Here is a 17,782-nt window from a genome sequence, read left to right as displayed (position 1 = left end):
CTTAGTTGTACCTTTTCCTTCTCACAGTTGTTGGGTCATCTCTTTCCAGCCCAAGAGACCACTGGATTAATTTGATCAAAGCACTCCCTTTTCCTCATTCTTGCTGACTGTTTCTTCCTTTCGCAATCTTTGGAGATTTTTTTTTTCACCTATATTGATGAAAAAACTACTAAAGATAATCCAAGGAATTCATCTTTGGTAGCTGACATACGTTGTTTCTGCCGATGCTGAAGAACAGCATTAATGGGCCACAGATTAGATGCAATAGAAGTAAACCTCTTCTCTCTCAAGTGAGAGCTCTGTGAAGGAGAGAATGCACAGCTGCTTCAGCATATCTGGCTCTTGAATGGCACCTTGGTCACCTATGTGTTGCAACAAAATCTGTTGCCAAAAGCTCTGGAAAAAAACCCAGCTAAGCTGCTGTGGGAGAAGAATGGTTCTCAAGAACAGCTAATTAAAGGGAAGGGGGGGTGGGGGGTGGAAGGAATAAATAGCTCTCGCATCAGAGGGGGGTCACCTGTGGAGTCCTGTGGCATTCTCTGTTGTTCACCGAGTAGGTTTAACTCGAGAATGAGGTGATAGTTCACTGGTACTGCTAGATCATTGAGACAGTAAGAAAAAAAGCTGACTAGAGAATTGCAAGGAGATCTAGGGACACGAAGTGAAGGGCAGCTGCTTTCAGGAAAGGTCATTGACTTGCAACAGTTACTTGAAAAGGGCGGTTGAGTGGTCATTAAAGTCAAAGCTAGAGAAGGGAATAGGAAACAAAATGGAAGACCTCTGTGCAGCACTACACATCTGCAATGTACATGTAGCCTGGGTACCACACAGCTGGTGTGTGAATAGATGGCTGGCCCAGGGCTAGAAGAAGTTTGCTAAGGAGATCCCTTGACTTGGCAGGGTCTTTGGGAATGATGTGGAGGAGGAATATAGTTGGTTCTGGAGGAGCTGGAAGAGGAGCTGAGGCGATTGCTGCCCATATGTGCCAGTCTGCTGGCAGTGAAAGGGATACCAGTCAAAGGGTCTTGGGAGCCTGTGCCTACTGCTCCATGTCCCTCCTGGGTTGTGGAATTGATTGGAGTACAAGCTGGCTCTCCCAACCTCCTAACCTGGTCCTCACAGGCAAAGGTCCTGCCACGTTGTGTTTGGGTGCATGTGAGGGTGGGGAAGATAAGCACAGGCAGGTAAGATATTGATATGGTGCCATGGAGAGGCAGAATGGCCGTATGTTTGAGCAGCCTTAAGGGGGAGTGCTGGCGGGGAGGCTGTGGGACAGAGACCTGAGGCACTCTAGGTGTAAGAGTGGTTGGGGTTTATTCTGCTAGGCTCCTAGCAGAATGGAAGGGGTGATGATTTAAGGTGGGCCTCACCCCTTGGAACAAAAATGAGGACATGTGGCAGGAGGGCCATCCCCTGCATTTGTTAGTTTGCACAGTCACGTCGGCTGCAGTTTTGGTGGTGCCCTCCAGGGCCTTCTGCGGCAGCAGGGAGACCTCACCCATGTGGGGACATTGCGGGGGGTTGACTAAGGCACCTCTCTTGGTAGCTGCAGGCAGGCTAGCTGCTGTAGTAACCCAAAAAAGCCTTGGCCTGGTCTAGCTGGATTGTTTCTGTGTTACGGTTGAAAATAGAACAAGACTTGTCAATCTCCTAAGGTGTGGCTAGTTAGAAAAAAAAATGTGCTCAGCTTCATGTGGAAAAGCCTGCACAGGGGGGTTTATAGATCTCGGTGCTGGAGTTCTTGGATTTTGCTTCTACGTGTATGACTCTATTTTGGTAACAGTCATTCTCTGCAGGGTCTTCCCCTAGGGCAGGCAACTGCTTCTCTCTAACAGCAAAGGAAGAGCTGTGGAGGTGGTGCCAAGTTTGTGGAGTACCTGCTGCTTCCCCAGCTCTTCCAGAAGGGTACTGAGCCCAGGGAATCAGTCCTGTGTGCTGAGCTGGCTTCCAGGCTGGGTACACAGCTTAAATTGTAACTGCTGGGGAAGAGAGAATTTTTCTGGGATCTGAGCAGAAGCCCTGATGTTCCTAAAGAGCAGTCTTGAACTGCCAGATATGCAGGGATATAGGTTCCTGCAGCTTAGCAAGGAAAAGGAGTTGTAGTTCTCAATGTATATCTGGGGGGTCAACAGTCAGTCTTGGGGAACTGGCAACCTCTCTCTGGGCTGTTGTATAAGGTGGTGGTCTGGCTTCATTTGTGCTGTATTCAAGGCGCACTGGGAGCTTCATTTCCAGCCACGTTTCAATGAGCACAACAATTCCGAAGTACAAGGAGCCCTGACATTAGGTTTTAATGTCTCCAATTAATACACATTTGTATCTGCCAGGTCTTTATATTGAAAGGTTGAGCGTAAGGCTGAGCAATTACATACCTCAATTTTTCTATTAACACTCAATTTTCATTTTGTGGGAAACAGTGAAGGAAAATGGTGAAATACTAAACAGTGAATATTCTCTGGTAGTGGTCAGGACGCTCCTGGCATGTAAAATTGTATTCACATCAGCGTAAACTGGGCCACTGTTCCCCTCCCAGTTCTTGCAGGCTTTCTTCCGTATCTGCTGTTCCTTTTGGTGCCATTAAGATTATGTGATCTTGTGCGGCTAACAGGCTGGCTGCTGCAGTGTTATATGCAGTATCTTGTGCAGCCTCGCCTTGGTCTGACTAGGCTCCGTGTCTTTTCTCTAATGCAGCCATAAAGTGAAGGAGATGATTTTAATACATTTGCATAGATGTAGTTAAACAGTGTGGTCCGTTTTGTCACACCACAGGGGGATTGTCTCCTCTGGACTGTTTTATCATGTTTCATTCCTTCAGAGACTGCAAACATACTCTCGGTTAACCTTGTTCACCTTTGGTGATAAGTGAGACATCTTGTACAGAATGTGATTGAGCTCAGCTGAAACTCCCCTGACAGCTCTAGCAATTCCTCAGCAGGAGACAGAGGGGAGAAGAGAGCAATTATCAGCCAGAAAGACTGAATGCCGAACAGATGTGAACACTGGGAAAACAGCATGACTGTCTTTCATGGCAAATTTACTACTGCGATGGGGAAGTCCCATCAAGGCTTTTTGAAAGGCGCACTGTTAACCGTTCCTGCTGGTATGTGCCATGGCGGGCAGCTAGTAGCATGAATGCAGCTTCTCTTCCCTTTTCTGCAGCACTCAGCTCAACAATTAATATAATGCACCCTTCGAATCCCCATGCCAAACAGCATCTGTTGTTGTCACCTCTTCTCTGCAGAAAATGGGAAGACAGCAGAAGAAAATGGGGCAGAAAATATTCAGTTGAAAGGGAAAGAGGCACCAGCCATCCTGCACTTTCACTAAGGCCTTGGAGGACAGAAGTAGAGCAGAAAGTTAGGGGTCAGTGCCCTTATTGAGCTGAATAAGGAACAAGAGAGATTTAGCATTTCTTCAAAATAATGTCTAATTTTAAATATCCGCCGTTGGAAAATGCTGCTGGATAATTGGAAGGAGAATGTGCCCGCCTTGCTCACAAATGCAGTCTGCCTGGCCATCTGCTCTGACGGCAACAAATCCTGGATTGATTTGCCAACATGATTAATTCAGCTAGGATGACTGGATCAAGGGATCAGCTAGAGACAATATTTATACCCTACCTCCAACTGTGAATGTGCAATTGTTTGGTTCAGAAATACAAAACAAATTGTATAGCTGTATTACTGGGAGAATGGAAAAATAGATGCATCCACTCAACAGCCCTTTTTTCCTTAGATGGCCCCATTCCAAGGCCTCTAAGTGCAGTCTAACATAAGCCCACTTTCCCTGTGTGTGAGGTGAAGCAGAGCTGTTTTCATTTTACAGACAGCTTCTGCGTCTTTATTCCCTAGGCCGATGCTGCTATTACTCTCCTTGCTGCAGTTTAGTCCTAAGATTTCGGAGCGACTGGCTCAGTGACCTCGTCCATGTGGCCCAGAGAGGCAGACGTGGAGTGTGAGCCAGCCAGCCCACCCTGCGCCCTGTGCCTGAGGTTACTGATGGGAGAACATCACAGTACTCCTCTAGAGCCAGTGTAGGGCAGCGCTTAAATCTTAAGAACAACCAGGGGGGTGGATTTCTAGCACTGGTAGAGCCTTGAGCTGATTCGATAATACGGATGTAGCTGGAGAGATCAAAAGCAAGATTTGTCAAGGAATTTAGATGTAGATGAAGGGTTTTGAAATCCTATTTAGTGTGATTTAAGTGTGCAAATATACATTGGGCCTGAAGGTGCTGTACCCAAGGCCACATGGGATGTCTGTGGGAGAACAGGGGGACCAAAGTCTCCTGCGTCCTGTGCTGACTCTTCTCCCTCCCAAATTTTCAAGCGTGCTGGGGACTTCAAGAGCTGCTTGTGGGAAGCATGAGGTTGTGATAACCGGGCTGTGTCTTCTGGCTGTTGACAAGACACTGAGCCCTGAACAGCTTATTTTTCTCTATACAAAGCAGAAGTTGCTTGTATCTTCCCTCCTTTTGGGCAGAAACAATAATGATGTTAATCTGGCAGAGGACTGAATGCCTCATTTGTCCCAGTGAGCAGCTGCCCTGACTCCACCTTGATGCAATCTTCCCACCATATCCAGCAGTGACAGGGTTTCTGCTAAAATGATTAGCAGTGAAATAATTAACAAGGGAGACTTTTTTTAGGCGTTGTCATTCGGTACCAGACATAACGCCATTTTAAAATGCTACCACTATGGTTTCAGATTCTGTTTATTCAGGCTGATGTTGCTGCACTGGTTTATATTTGGATCAGAATTTAAAGTTATTCTTTGAAGAGCCAGGCTTTAAGGGTGACATTTCGGAGTCATCACTGCTACAGTTAGGCTAACGCAGAATGTTTTGGAAAATCCCCCTTTTACTTTGTTAACGAGCAGCCGAATCCCAAAATGCATTATAAAATAGTTCTTGAAAAAACAATTACTGGTCCCTTTGCCTGATCACACACTGGTATTATGCCATGGGCTCAGAATTGTACGGATAGCCATTAACAGGAGCTCTATGCAGCAAGAGAAAAACAAACCCTGTTATTAAAGGACAGGCTGAGTATTCAGTATTTAGCCTATTAAAAGAAAACTGTTGCCATCTGACAGTAAATGTTGCAGGGATTGAGGCCACGAGTGGATTCCATAATGAGATGTGGTGAGATGCCTGGCAGCGTCTGTGTTTTGAAATTGGGTTTTAAATGTGATTGTTGTTTCTCTTGAGACTTACTTTCATGTGCAAAGGAATTTATAACGTTAATTTGTTTATGCGGTCACACACATAATGGTAGAGTCTAAACAGGGATTCTGAAGATGAGTTAATTAGCACAACAGGAAAGGATATTTGCCGGTTCGGAAAGGAAGTTGGTGCACTCGCAAGTCCAGGGATCTTTTCATCCAGCTGATCAAAGATTGAGCAGTGAACCAACATCCTGCATACTGATGTCTGTTAGCACATAAATGAGGTAAGCAGGTGGGGAGATTGTGTGCTTCTGCTGCTTCTGACATGTACTTAAAAGGTGTGCAGAAAGGTGACCTCTGCTAGGCTACATTAGAGGTACTTGGAGAGTCTCTTCTAAATTGTAGATAGATATTCAGATTTTCCTCTGCTGAAAACCTAGTAAGCGAAGTCTTTATGGAAGTCAGCAGGATTTTTATTACTGAGTTCAATGGTATTAGATTCTTCTCTGATATCTATAATTGAAATGACTATTTTTCCAGGGATATTATTTTTAATGTTGAAAAACGTGGTTAACCCATGCATTTCTCCCATGATAATTCAGAGAAGTTGCTCTGTAATCTTTCCTCACAGTTCTCTGCCAAAGCACTATTGTCATGACCTGCCAGCATCTTCTTTCTTCAGCTAAACCTTCCTTATGAACAGATTGTAACACACTGAATTATGACCGATTATATGACTGTTTTCCGATAAGGACAAATACTTGAGACGGATTTAAGATGAAGTGAACAGACACTGATGTTTTCCCGTGGGATTCCAATCAGGATTAAACTCAATGAGCCCAGGCTAAAAGGAAAGTGCATTAAAAGCTGTAGGCTGTTTCCAGATATCCACTGTGTCTTCCTTATATTGTTGACAAAGTTTAATTGGAGAAAATTCTGAGAAGATACTCAGTTGTTGTTTGATTTGAGATCCCAAATAAATGAATGAAATGAGAATTGATTAGACCCTTTTCTACAGAATTTGCTTTTAATTTCCTTTTGTGTTACCTTAAAAAGACAATCTATAATACAAGAAATCCTTCAATGAACAAATCTTTGTTGTACAAGATTACAGCTGCCTTCCACTTTTCCTGACAAGATAATTGCAGTTGAATGGAATAGAAGCATCAGAGGTAATACAACGTGGCATTCCTTGAGGCAGAACCAGTATTAATTGCAAATGCAAGTACATGGCTGACACACCTTTTTATTATTTTATGAACAGCGGCTTGGCATAATCCTGTGTAGAGTCCTTAGTGCATATTTATGTGTCTTGAATTACAAACTCCTGTGTTATAGGTGAGCCTGGTGGCTCGTGGTTGGTCTTGGGGGAGCCAGACCTCCGACCGACCTCCTGAACAATATTAATCTTAGTGCCAAAGCATCTGTAATTCTGCAGGGCTTTGTCTCGCCAGGGAGGCGTAAGAGTTAAAGCAGCAATGGTCACTACATCTGGGTGCCTTTTTAAGTAAACAACTACCTCGAATGGATCAAACTGCTGGTTTCCATATTGCGGTCGAAAACCAGCATTCCCCAGTCCCAAGGTTTAACAGCATCTCTGCACACATCCTCTGTTTCTTTACCTCCCACAGCTCTTCTGATGCAAATGACCCTCCTGGATGGCTTAGGAAAAGCCTGAAACTGGGAGTTTGAACACTGAACGTCAGGTCTTCCAGCAAAGTCCAGTCAAATGGCCTCGGGAGTAAGCGTACCTGTGCAGCTCGAGGCTACTCGAAGTAAGAAATCAACAGTGTGCTAATAGATAAGGCCTAATGAAGCATCAAGTAAGTTATATGTAGGAAAGCGCAAATTATTGCAGAGGAAGACTCCGGTCCCCTGTTGTTTCTCGCTCACTCCTCAGGAGCCAGGGATGAGGAGTGGTCGGGAGGGGGCTGTGGTGCACTGCCAGGGGCTCAACAGCCCCATCTGCGAGAATTGGCAGTACCGGCTGCTGGCACAAATGACCCCCCCCATTACCCGAGGTCCTTTCCTTCTGCAAAACAGGAACACGGTGGTTGCTCTCTTCCTAACCCATCCTGTCACCCCGAGATGGAAGGAAACCACAACAGGCTCAAGCCCTCACTGATGTTCTGATTGCCTGGTGGTCATCTTCTCTGGCCCCATTGGAAGGGGGTGGGAAGGCTCCCGGGGCAGAGCAGCGGCTGGCTCTGGGTGGCTGCCCACGCTGTAGTGCCCACCTCGCGCTCGCCTGTTTGTTCGTTTTCTTACCATTTTTAAATTAACATTGACTAAGGTTAATTTTTAAATCTGTTTTCTGGGTTTCCCATTGAAGTTTTATTGGTCATAATGACACCGCAGCAGCTTTATGGGAGTAGTTTGTGGGCGAGATGCATGATTTTATACTGAAATACTAACTTTATGTTTGCATTTCCTAAAGATGGCTCATTCGCTACAGTTTTCCCCTCATATTTTGGTGAAGGAAATAAAGCTTCTGCTTATCTCTCGTTGTGACACTCAATTAATTGTGCGTAAAGCTTTCCAGCAGCTATCGCCGGAAAACACTGTTTACTATTTGGCAGCTGTTAGGTTTATGGAAATCACTACTTGGACGGCTCGTCTGGAGGAAACGATTGCAGCAATACTACCCAGACTTTCCTTTACTGCAAGGTATCACGGCTTAAAACTGAAACGGCTTTTATACGACCCTGCGGGAGGAAAAATAGGTGATGTTCTCCTCCAACTGTTTTCTCATCTTGATGTTTCCTTTGAGCCGGCTCCAAATTCTATCGATTTGGGATCGTAGGAACCAGTTACCCCCCTCCTCCGGGACCCTTCTCCAGTATTTCTTCTGAAGGGAAATCTGCCATCTCCCGTGTCTCCAGACAGACCTCACACTTACCAGGCAACCCCCTCTGACACAGCACTACAATTATTACGATCGCACGCCCATCTCCCACATTTCAACCCGAAAAACATTTTCTTATCTAGCTTTAGGTCAAATTCCATTTTCCCGTTGGTTTTTTACCCCCGTTTCCCAACTCTTTGGTTCCGCGGCCTTGCAGATGTGTCTTTACACGCCCCATTTCTGAGGCCTTTTTCACTGCAGGTATCGACACGGGAGGGAAAAGCCAAAAAAAAAAACCCCAAACACCCCAAACTCGCCGCCCCGGCCCGGGCAGAAAATGGCGGCTCCCGCCACAGCGGCGGTGCCGGCGGGCTCCGGCAGGGGGCGCCCTCCTCGGGGCGGGGCGGGGCGGGGCGGGGCGGGGCGGGGCGGTCCGGCCGGTGAATGATCGCGCCCGGCATCCCCCGCGCCGCTCCCGGCCCGCCCGGCCCCGCCGCCATGGCCTTCACGTTCGCCGCCTTCTGTTACATGTTGGCGCTGCTGCTCACCGCCGCCCTCATCTTCTTCGCCATCTGGCATGTGAGTCTGGCGGGGAGGGCGGGTTTCTGAGGGAAAGGGTGTCCCGCGTCCCCCCCCCCGTTCCCGCCGCCCGGGCTGAGGGGACGGCCCCCCCCTCTCCCCCCTCTCCCGTGAGGCCCTTTCCCGCCGTCGCTCCTGAGGCCGGAGGAGGCCCTGAGGGCTCTCCCGGGGAGACCGGGCCGGTGTCCGTCCGTCGGTCAGTCAGTCAGAAGGGAGGCCCTCCGTGTCCGCTCCTGTCGGCGGGACGTGTTTTCCCGCTCTTTGTGTCGGTACCGGGAGGCTTTCAGAGAGCGACCGCCGCCATCGAGGCGCGGCCGTCCCGGGGGAAGGGAAGGGAACCCGGGGGGAGAACGGGGAGGGGGAAGAGGCACAGGCGAGGCCGAAGGCGAAACCCGGCCGGGGCCGGGCTGGCCTGGCCCGGCCAAAGCCGGTTGCGGGGGGGGGGGGGGGTCTCCCCTCAGAAACCCCCAAAGGGTTCGCTCCCAGGGCTGGGGGCTGCCGGCGATCTGGTGCCCACCTTCATCCTTATCGCGAAGAGGTGGAAATCTGGCAACGCTTGGCTGTGAATAAAACAGATTTTTTTTGTTTTTTAAGTGCTGATGTAAGAGACATCCGTTTCGTTAAACGGTATTTTAAAGGAGAGCAGCCTTTTTAAAACAGCGCTTGAAAATGTTTTAGTCTGAAGTCAGTTTGGCTGCTTATTTGACAGAAGTAACAAGTTAACCGTTGCATTCTTTTGGTGCTTTGTATTGAGACTTCATTTTTGAGATTTTTGTTTTTAAATTGCTATTGTTTTTTGGAGAGTTTTCTGTCTTGAGGCTGGCACAGGGAGAGGTAGCCACATAGGAACCTGCCCTGGATCAGCTGTGAGGCTTGGCTCTAGGAGAGGACGCGAGGAGGATCTCGTTCCTGTGCTCTTTCAAGCTTCCTGGTTATCCTTAACAAAAACTGGTCTGTTGTGATGTAGGCCCTGTCCTCTAAGCATAGTGGGGCTTACATGAATATAAATTAATTTCATGCTGGTAAGAACTTGGTCTGTCTTGAGAGTTTTTTTTAATGTTTGGCATGACCTTTGTTCTGTAGAGGTGGCTTTTGTTGTATTTTGTGCTGCATCTTTGTCTAATTTTCATGGCATGAAAGGTCGAGTATACATAGGTTGGTTTTTTTATGGATGCACCTTTTGGACATCTATGCAGGGTCAGCGTTTACTTTGAGAGTAACAAGACAAAACATTTGGCTGTTTTTAAGATTGCTATTGCTCTTTCTTCATTAACCAACCCTGTGTAGGGTTCCTGCTGGCAACCAAAACTCACTCGCGATGGGGGTTTGCGCACAGCGAGCAGGGCTCAAAACTGCTGAAAGGGGTGTTGGAAATTCGTTGCCAGTGGGGAGGTAGAAAGGTAGAGTGCGGACAGAGGTCTTTGGATGCCTGAAATATCTTCTGCTTTCTTGTTTGTATAACCTATTTCAAATGTGTCTTAACCTGTGGGCTTATTGTGGGGTTATTAGGATTTACTCAGGAGAAATTATGGTCCTGAATAGGATGGCAGCACTTGAATGTTATGGCTCTGTGCCAAAATGTTACTTTTCATGGATAAAACACATTGTTGCTCCTGGTCTGAAGAATCACAACTGTTTCATTTTTTTTCTAGATTATAGCATTTGATGAGTTGAAGACCGATTACAAGAATCCCATAGACCAGTGTAATACACTCAATCCTGTAAGTAGCATGCCAAACAATTTTTTAAATAAATCTATGTAAAGTACTTATTTTTGGTGTTATCTTGATATACTCAAACTAGGCAATAGAATTGCATCTGGGTTGACAAAACCTAGCTTTTTGATAGAAGTTCTAGGGAAGATTCTTTATCTATCTGATTCTTTACTTTGAATATTCTGACTGTTATTAATCTGCTGGTGATCTTGTCAGCTGTCATACTAACATTCTTTCAATCTGCTTTCTACGTTTTCGGCACAAAGACAGTTGAAAAGGTCAAAAAGATTAAAAGAGTCAAAATTGCATTAAAGGTGTGTACTGCTTTTCAGTTTAATGTTTTTAATGCCACTTCCCTTTCATTTTGTAAGGAACATTTGTAATACTATTAAGCTGTTTTGTTTAGTGTGCCTGTTCATCTGCTCGTTATTTGTTTGTTGGGGTTTACAACAACTTCATGGATTTCCATATTTTGTGCAAAACAATTTTGCTTGCTTACCCAGTGAAGTGGGGAAAACTGTTACATGCCTGTTATATATGTCCTATTGATTAGCTGAAGTAACTTCAGATAGAAATAAATAGTACTTTTCAAGCAAGACTTATTGAACTCTGAGATTATAGGAGACTAGTTGTTTTTTAAGCATTGACCCAGTAAATTCTGATCTTGTTTGAGGATTTAGGTGGGCATAATGTGATAGGAGCTATATTCACTTCTTTATTTTATGTTCCAGGATCAGGGGTGTATCTTGGTGGCCTCTCTTGGATGCAACTCTGGCACTCCTTGGTTTATGAAAAGAATTTGAGGCAAACTATTTGCTTGCATCTTTAACAGGCCAATAATGAAAGGGATGCTTGTTAAAGAGCATATAGTTTGATGCAGGGGTTTTGTACATTTCTCATGGTTTTTACTTCGGCTTGGTGTGCCCAGGCTGAGGTACAATGCAGGGGCAGCACAGCAGCGTGGCCTGGACTGTGACTTCATTGTGTTTTGAAGAGTTAAGTAAATTATGCAAATGAAAAATGAATTTACAGTAGCTGGGGCATGAGGAATGCATGTTAGACATATGGCACATAAATTGACAGCGGGCATTATAGCATAAGAACGGCTGGGGAGGAGAAGGAGAAGAGGTGATAGGCAGAGGATTGCATCTCAGAGGGTGAGGTTTGCTGCTCGGATAGCTGTGCATCTAACAGTTTCCCTTGCTTGGTCTGTTCTACAGTCATTTCTGCTACAGTATGGGGGAAGGCAAATTCTCATTACATTTATGCATTATGATCTTATTGCAACCTTTGAAGTATTATAATGCGCATGTTTAACGCAAATATTAACCTTCAGTTAACCCACATGCATGTAGTGTTTGTTTATATGATACTCTCTGGATTGAAAATATTAAATAACGTAATATTTGCTGTTCTGGTGAAAGCAGATAAACCACTAAAAGTGAAGTTAAGATCCAGACTCTTGAGGGGATCTGGTAAATGTTGTTGGACAAACACACTGAAGTGTTGTTTTCCTGTACAAAGAATCAAAAATCCTGGTAGGAATTGAGACACCTCAGTAGAAAGATTAGCCCAAAATAGTAACTGCTTAGTATACTGTTGATGCTTTCTCTTCCCTGCTCCTATTATAGTCATCTCTTCTCAGCAGCGAGATGTCTTCCTCCCTCGCTTCTGTGATAAATATCATGGTAGAATATGATGTAGTTCATTTTCCTTTAGTCAGCCAGGGAGGATAAAGTGTGGTAGATTTGAAAAGGAGAGGTATTCTGGTGTGGGAGTAGGGTTTAATAAAGAAGATAAAGAAAAATGTGTTTTGAGATGTGTAGTTAAATAAACTACAAATTTTCAGACCTGGTAAATCTGTCTCAGCAGGCTGCCAAGGCATTGTGTTTTGGATAGGGGGGTTGTTTTTCGACTATAAATAATTGCCAAGTTGTAAATGGTAAGTATACAAAGAAGGATCTGGACGAAATATTTACTTGAAACATTTCATGTATGACGGCTTATTTTTGTTGATGTTGATGCAAGTTTGCTTTGTTTGATATTCTTCATTTAGAGAAGCAGAATGTTGTAGCAAAGTAGGTGGTGAGAATGTCTGTTTGTTGGTAGTTTTTAGGTTTCTAGGAAGATATTTTGGGGGTTTAAAAGCAGCATCTGCTTAGAGAGAATGAAAAAAAAATTATAGAACACTGAAGCTTCAATGTAGTCATCCTATGCAATGTTAGTCATATTATGCAAAAAGAGGGGCAGAGTGGTGTGTGTGTGTGTGTGTGTGTGTGTATGCGTGGACACACATATAGACAATAAAAATCTTTAGGCAGAAATGGAGTATTTTTCATGAGGAGATGTTTCAGTGGTCCTGAGCTGAGAAGTTGGAAGCTTACAGATTTGCTTCTTTATGCATTGTGTGATAAAGGAGTAAAAGGCATCACTTTGGGGTGACTTGGTTTGGAAAACTTTACTCTTGTGGTGGGTGTGAGATTTTGCTGGCTTTTTGCATGCATTTAATCTATGTATCTCTCCATATTATTCCTATTAATAACACTAATAATACCTGGCATTTCACGCTTTCTGTGATTTCGTAGTAAACTGATAATTAGATCTGTGGGCTTCTGCTGGAAAGCATGATGCTATAAAGCATGCCTATTAGGTACTTGTGAAGGAACACGAAGCTGGCAAATACGTCCTAAACCGTACGTGCATAGCTGCAGTCGCGCCCTCCTGCGCTGCAGGCAGCACAGCGCTTGTCTCTGTGCAGACCGGTGTGCCTAACAACGTTACCGCTGATTTGGTTCTATAAAGCTCTGCCTAGGATTTTACGTTTTGGCAATAGTTTGTATTTGAAAAATTACGTATGTGTGAGTACCAAAACAAAGCTGTAAAATAGGAAAACATAAAACATCTTTTTGCCTATAAACTGTTACATGGAGCATGTTTCCTACTGATATTTCTCTTTTGCATGAGCAGAAATATCTCGATGATCTCTTCTGTTGTGAAGGTCACGTGTAAAGCGTGGAATCTGTTAACAGTGCACTTAATTTAATAGAAGCAATAAAAAACTATTTAAGCATTTAATTTTGTAAATTTTTCTTCTTTATTCATGAATATCATGTGAAAACAGCAAGGCACGTACTGCTGGTTGCTGCTTTCACTTTCTGCAGTCTTGTTCTTGTTAGTGTTGCTTTTAAATAATATTTTTTTAAACAATAGCTTACCTCCAAAATAGATTAAACACCACACATTTTGCTTTGAGTAATCAAAACTTCTAACTCATGTTTTTCTTTTCCAGCTTGTACTTCCAGAGTACCTCATCCATGCATTCTTCTGTGTTATGTTTCTCTGTGCAGCAGAGTGGCTTACACTGGGTCTCAATATGCCTTTGTTGGCTTATCATATTTGGAGGTAATATTGATGAGTCTGGTATCTCTGTAGTCGCATTAATTGTTACTCATTCTCCTGTTGCAGTGCTTCCTGTTAAGTGTTCTGTGTCTTTGGCAAATAAAGATGCTTTCCGATACAATGTCGAGAAAGTTTACATCGTGACTATAAAATAAGAGCCATCCCTTTGCTTTCTCTGCCATTTTTATTTGTTATTCTCTTGTGCTGTGCAAGAATCGAGTTGTGTTGTGTGTGCGTTCAAGGTAGCTGACGTGTCAAAGGTGTGCTAATACTGCAGATTCACAGTGCGGGTTGCCACTAGAAGTGGCATTCCCGCTTTCCTCCGAGCACTAAGACATGGGCACCGCCTCTCCTTGTGCTGGTATTAGTCCTGTGCAGGGAGCTGCAGGAGGGAGCTGGTCTGGTTGAAACGTAACCCAGCAAAACAGCTTTCACTGCGTGGCTGTATCTGTGCTAGTCCTGGCGTGAGGAGGAATCAGAGGGGTGGAGGTAGGACTGTTTCTTTTGCTAGCAGCCTGTGTTAAACTACAATTTCAGGATCATTTTGTGTTGACCCGTATGAGTATTCCTTCAGCATGGTAGCCAGCATGCATTTTATTCATGAGTAGAGGATGTAGGTTTTACATAGGCTTACACGCTCGTCTCTTCTCCAGCTTTTCCAACCCTTTCATAAGGAGTCCCATTTTTCATTTATTTATAAATTTGTCCTATTTCCTTTTGGCGTACCAGAGGTCAGCATGGTTTAAGGCTGAGGTGAGCTGTCGCGGCACCGTCTGTGAAAGCTCTTCCATAGGCACGTTTAGTTTGGAGCTTTCTATGGCTCTTGCAGTTCGCCATCTCCTACACGGAGCTGATGGACTTTGCTGTCAGGGGTGCGATTCCTTGTCTCGGTTCTGGTATTACTTGGCGGGTGGGGGGCAGGAACCAATGTTTTCCATCGCTTTCACCACAAAACTAACTGTGCATCACTTTCAGGTACATGAGTAGACCTGTGATGAGTGGCCCTGGTCTGTATGATCCTACAACCATCATGAATGCAGATATTTTAGCCTATTGCCAGAAAGAGGGATGGTGCAAATTAGCATTCTACCTTCTATCATTTTTTTACTACCTATATGGGTAAGTTTTTTCCTCTGTCTCCCATCTAATTTTCAGTCTGGAATTTTGGCTCAGCGCACAAGAGAAATTTTGTACATAGGAAAACATATATAGTGCCAACTTTCCTGAAAAAGAATCCACAATTACCATTTATTCTGTCTTAAAATGCAAGCCTTAATTTGGTTGGAATTACTATTTTGAATCTGTATACTATGACTGGAGACTTCAAAGCTCCAGGCTTTTCTTCTTTTAAGCATAATATAATAACCCCCCAAGTATTTTCGTTAAGAAGCTGGAACAGGTATATTCTTAGTGTAAGTAAATATGTATTTTGATGTAAATGTAATTTCTTTGTTGAAGTCAAAGGTAGAAGAGTCATTCTGAGAGTGAAAAGGGGTGGGAGGCACAAAAGCCAGTGCCACTGCCTGGTTTCTTCTCTCAATTCTTCCTTCAAGCCAAAAGCCACCTCGCAGCTCGGTGTTCACATCTGCTCTGGGTGGTGTGACACGGGAAGCGGTGCACGGTCCTCCTTCCTCTCGGCACATTTATACAGGGCTCCCTATTACAATGTCACTCGATTTAGTGGCAACTGGTTGTTGTGTCGGCTCATGTCTTGCTTTCTAATGCCCTTCTGATGTGTTTTGTTTAAAATCTTCGGTCACAATCCACGTACCTCACACAGCTTTGTTCCTTAGAATACATGACTGTATAATGCAATGTCTAACACTAATCAAAATGGTGCATCTTAAATGTTTTTATTTTATTTTCCAGCATGATTTATGTTCTGGTGAGCTCTTAAGAAGACATTCAGCAAGCTTTGTTCCAGTTAAGTGCATGCAAAAGCCACAAACATGGATTCTTTACAAGGAGATCCTCTTACCAAGATTAATTACGGAATCTGATGATCGCATTTGCATTAGAAAACAATGACTCCCCTATTTTTAAAATATTTCCACATTTTATACTTGTGGAAAGACTGTTTTCTTATATTTTACTGGGACAGTGAAATTAAAGAATTACATGTAAATTAATATAAAGATTACTGGGTTTTGAAAAGTGTTGACTTTGCACTCCATAAGGAACAGCCATAATCTTCAAGTAGGTATTTGTTACTGACTAGCCTTAGTACACTAGGGATTTTCTTTAGGCTGGGCTTCGTAGTGGCTCATTTGGACTTGTGTATCCCACTCTAACTGTAAATCAGCTCTAGCTGCCGAGTGCTTGGGAAGGACTGGAAGTGCTGTGTGTTTCACCTGTAGGTGATGTTGGTCTTAAGAGATGACTTCATGGACACAATTGCAAAAATTGGAATTCTATTTTGTTGTATTTTATTTTTTTTTCTATCTAGTTAATCTTTCCCTGTATATGCATGGTTCAGAGACTTCTGTATTTTTACTGAAAGTTAGCCTTGCTTTAATCTCAAGCATATGTCATTGTGATAGGAGAAGTTGAATTGTCCACGAAGGAGTGAATTTAAATGATTTTTTTTGTCTGTGCTGTTTTATTAACAAATGGACAAACCTACAACATTTATCAAGTCCAATGATGAAAATACTCTTGAGTTTAAGAGTAATACTACAGACCTTTTCAAAGCAGAAAGTGAGATTGTGAAACTGCCCTGCTGTTCCTTAGTGCAATAAATAATAAAAAAATAATGTCAAATTCAGAAACATTTATTTTTACCTGGTGCCTTGTTTTGTTTTTAAATTGAACAGATACTTGCTGTATTCATCTGTTTGTTTTATGATGGATAATTGCATTACCTTTTAAAATAGAACACTGAATCAAGTTATGTCTGGAAAATGGAAGCTCCGATTTCCTGCTTGCTTTCTTTTTCTTATGGGTCTGCAGATAAATAGTAGGCGGGGCAGGGGGAAGATGTTTCAGCTAAACTGATGATATTGCATTGTAAATTGTGACTGCGAACAGCTGCTTAATTTAGGAGTAATAATTAGGGATCTTTTTCATTTACCTGTGCTGGAGAACAATGAATAGTTTCTGAGTTCTAGTAAAACATTTTCATATAAACTGTTTATTTGTTCACTTTGGATCTTTCGGGTGTTAGATGCAATAAAAGTCATATGAATGGTGCACTGGGTTCAACCAGAAATCCAGATACCGGTGTGTTGGACAGCAGCAACGATTGAGCAAAAAGAATATGAAACAGGGCAGGTATTGAATATCTCTGCCTGAATAGTGGAAGAATGTGTTTGGAAACCTACCTGTTATGGATTTCCTGAGCTAGAGGTTTGGCATCTTAAACAGCCCTTGAATAGCTTTTCTTCCATTAATTCAGTTGCTTTTTGAGCACGTTTATAGCCTAGTATGGAAGATACCCTGAGACAGTGAGTTCTGCAATGGAATTGCTCAGTATGTAAAAAATACTTGTTTAAAAGTTCTGCCGGACTTCATTTGGTGCCCCTAAGCTCTTATTTTTTGAGGCATATTGAAAATTTCCCCCTTTCCACCTTATTTATGCTGGACATGATTGACTAGACTTTCATCATGTCATCTTTCAAAGTGGAGAAGTCTTAATCTCTTCTTGCTGGAAGTCTTTCCATGGTTTTGTGATTATCCTTTCTCCTCTGCAAATTTTCCTTTTCTAAGCTGTTGTCATCACACGAGATTTGGGTGCCCAGGGGATTTGGAGTGGCAGTTTCCTGCTCTCTGCTTCTGAATTCCTCTCTACTTTTTTTTTAATGTACTGGGGATATGAGAATTCAGGCTGTGATAACTTCAAATTCTCTAAGTAATGATACCTGACAGCTTATTACTATGCATATAAAATTGTTTTTCTCACTTGTGTTTCTTCTTTGCATTTATTGACACTTAATTTCACATGCCATCATTGCTCAAGCATTCAGCATTAAAAGATATTTTTTTTTTTTTTTTCCTGACTGTCCCAAACCATTTGCAGCAGTTGCAGGCATTCTCTCACAGCCTGTGTCTTCTGTGCAAAGGCCCGGGTTCCAGCCTGCACA

At 43.5% G+C, this 17,782-nt stretch overlaps 1 protein-coding gene across 1 annotated transcript; it reads left to right on the top strand.

The window, feature by feature from the left end:
- The first annotated feature begins 8,455 nt into the window (after positions 1-8,455).
- On the top strand, positions 8,456-17,600 carry CNIH1 (cornichon family member 1). The gene is made up of 5 exons (XM_075029494.1): positions 8,456-8,589; positions 10,242-10,310; positions 13,594-13,706; positions 14,679-14,822; positions 15,573-17,600. Exons 1-5 carry the CDS (start codon positions 8,509-8,511, stop codon positions 15,598-15,600), a joined length of 435 nt encoding a protein of 144 aa, XP_074885595.1. The 5' UTR covers positions 8,456-8,508; the 3' UTR covers positions 15,601-17,600.
- The last annotated feature ends 182 nt before the right edge of the window (positions 17,601-17,782 follow it).

The sequence above is a fragment of the Buteo buteo genome, chromosome 6 (assembly GCF_964188355.1).
Source record: "Buteo buteo chromosome 6, bButBut1.hap1.1, whole genome shotgun sequence".
Classification (NCBI taxonomy): domain Eukaryota; kingdom Metazoa; phylum Chordata; class Aves; order Accipitriformes; family Accipitridae; genus Buteo; species Buteo buteo.
This window is presented reverse-complemented; position numbering and strand designations above follow the sequence as displayed.

Coding starts and splice junctions, on each gene's coding strand:
- CNIH1 (XM_075029494.1), top strand. CDS start 8,509: ATGGCCTTCACGTTCGCCGCCTTCTGTTACATGTTGGCGCTGCTGCTC. Junction 10,311..13,593: donor AGTGTAATACACTCAATCCT/GTAAGTAGCATG, acceptor TTTCTTTTCCAG/CTTGTACTTCCAGAGTACCT. Junction 14,823..15,572: donor TTTTTTTACTACCTATATGG/GTAAGTTTTTTC, acceptor TTTATTTTCCAG/CATGATTTATGTTCTGGTGA.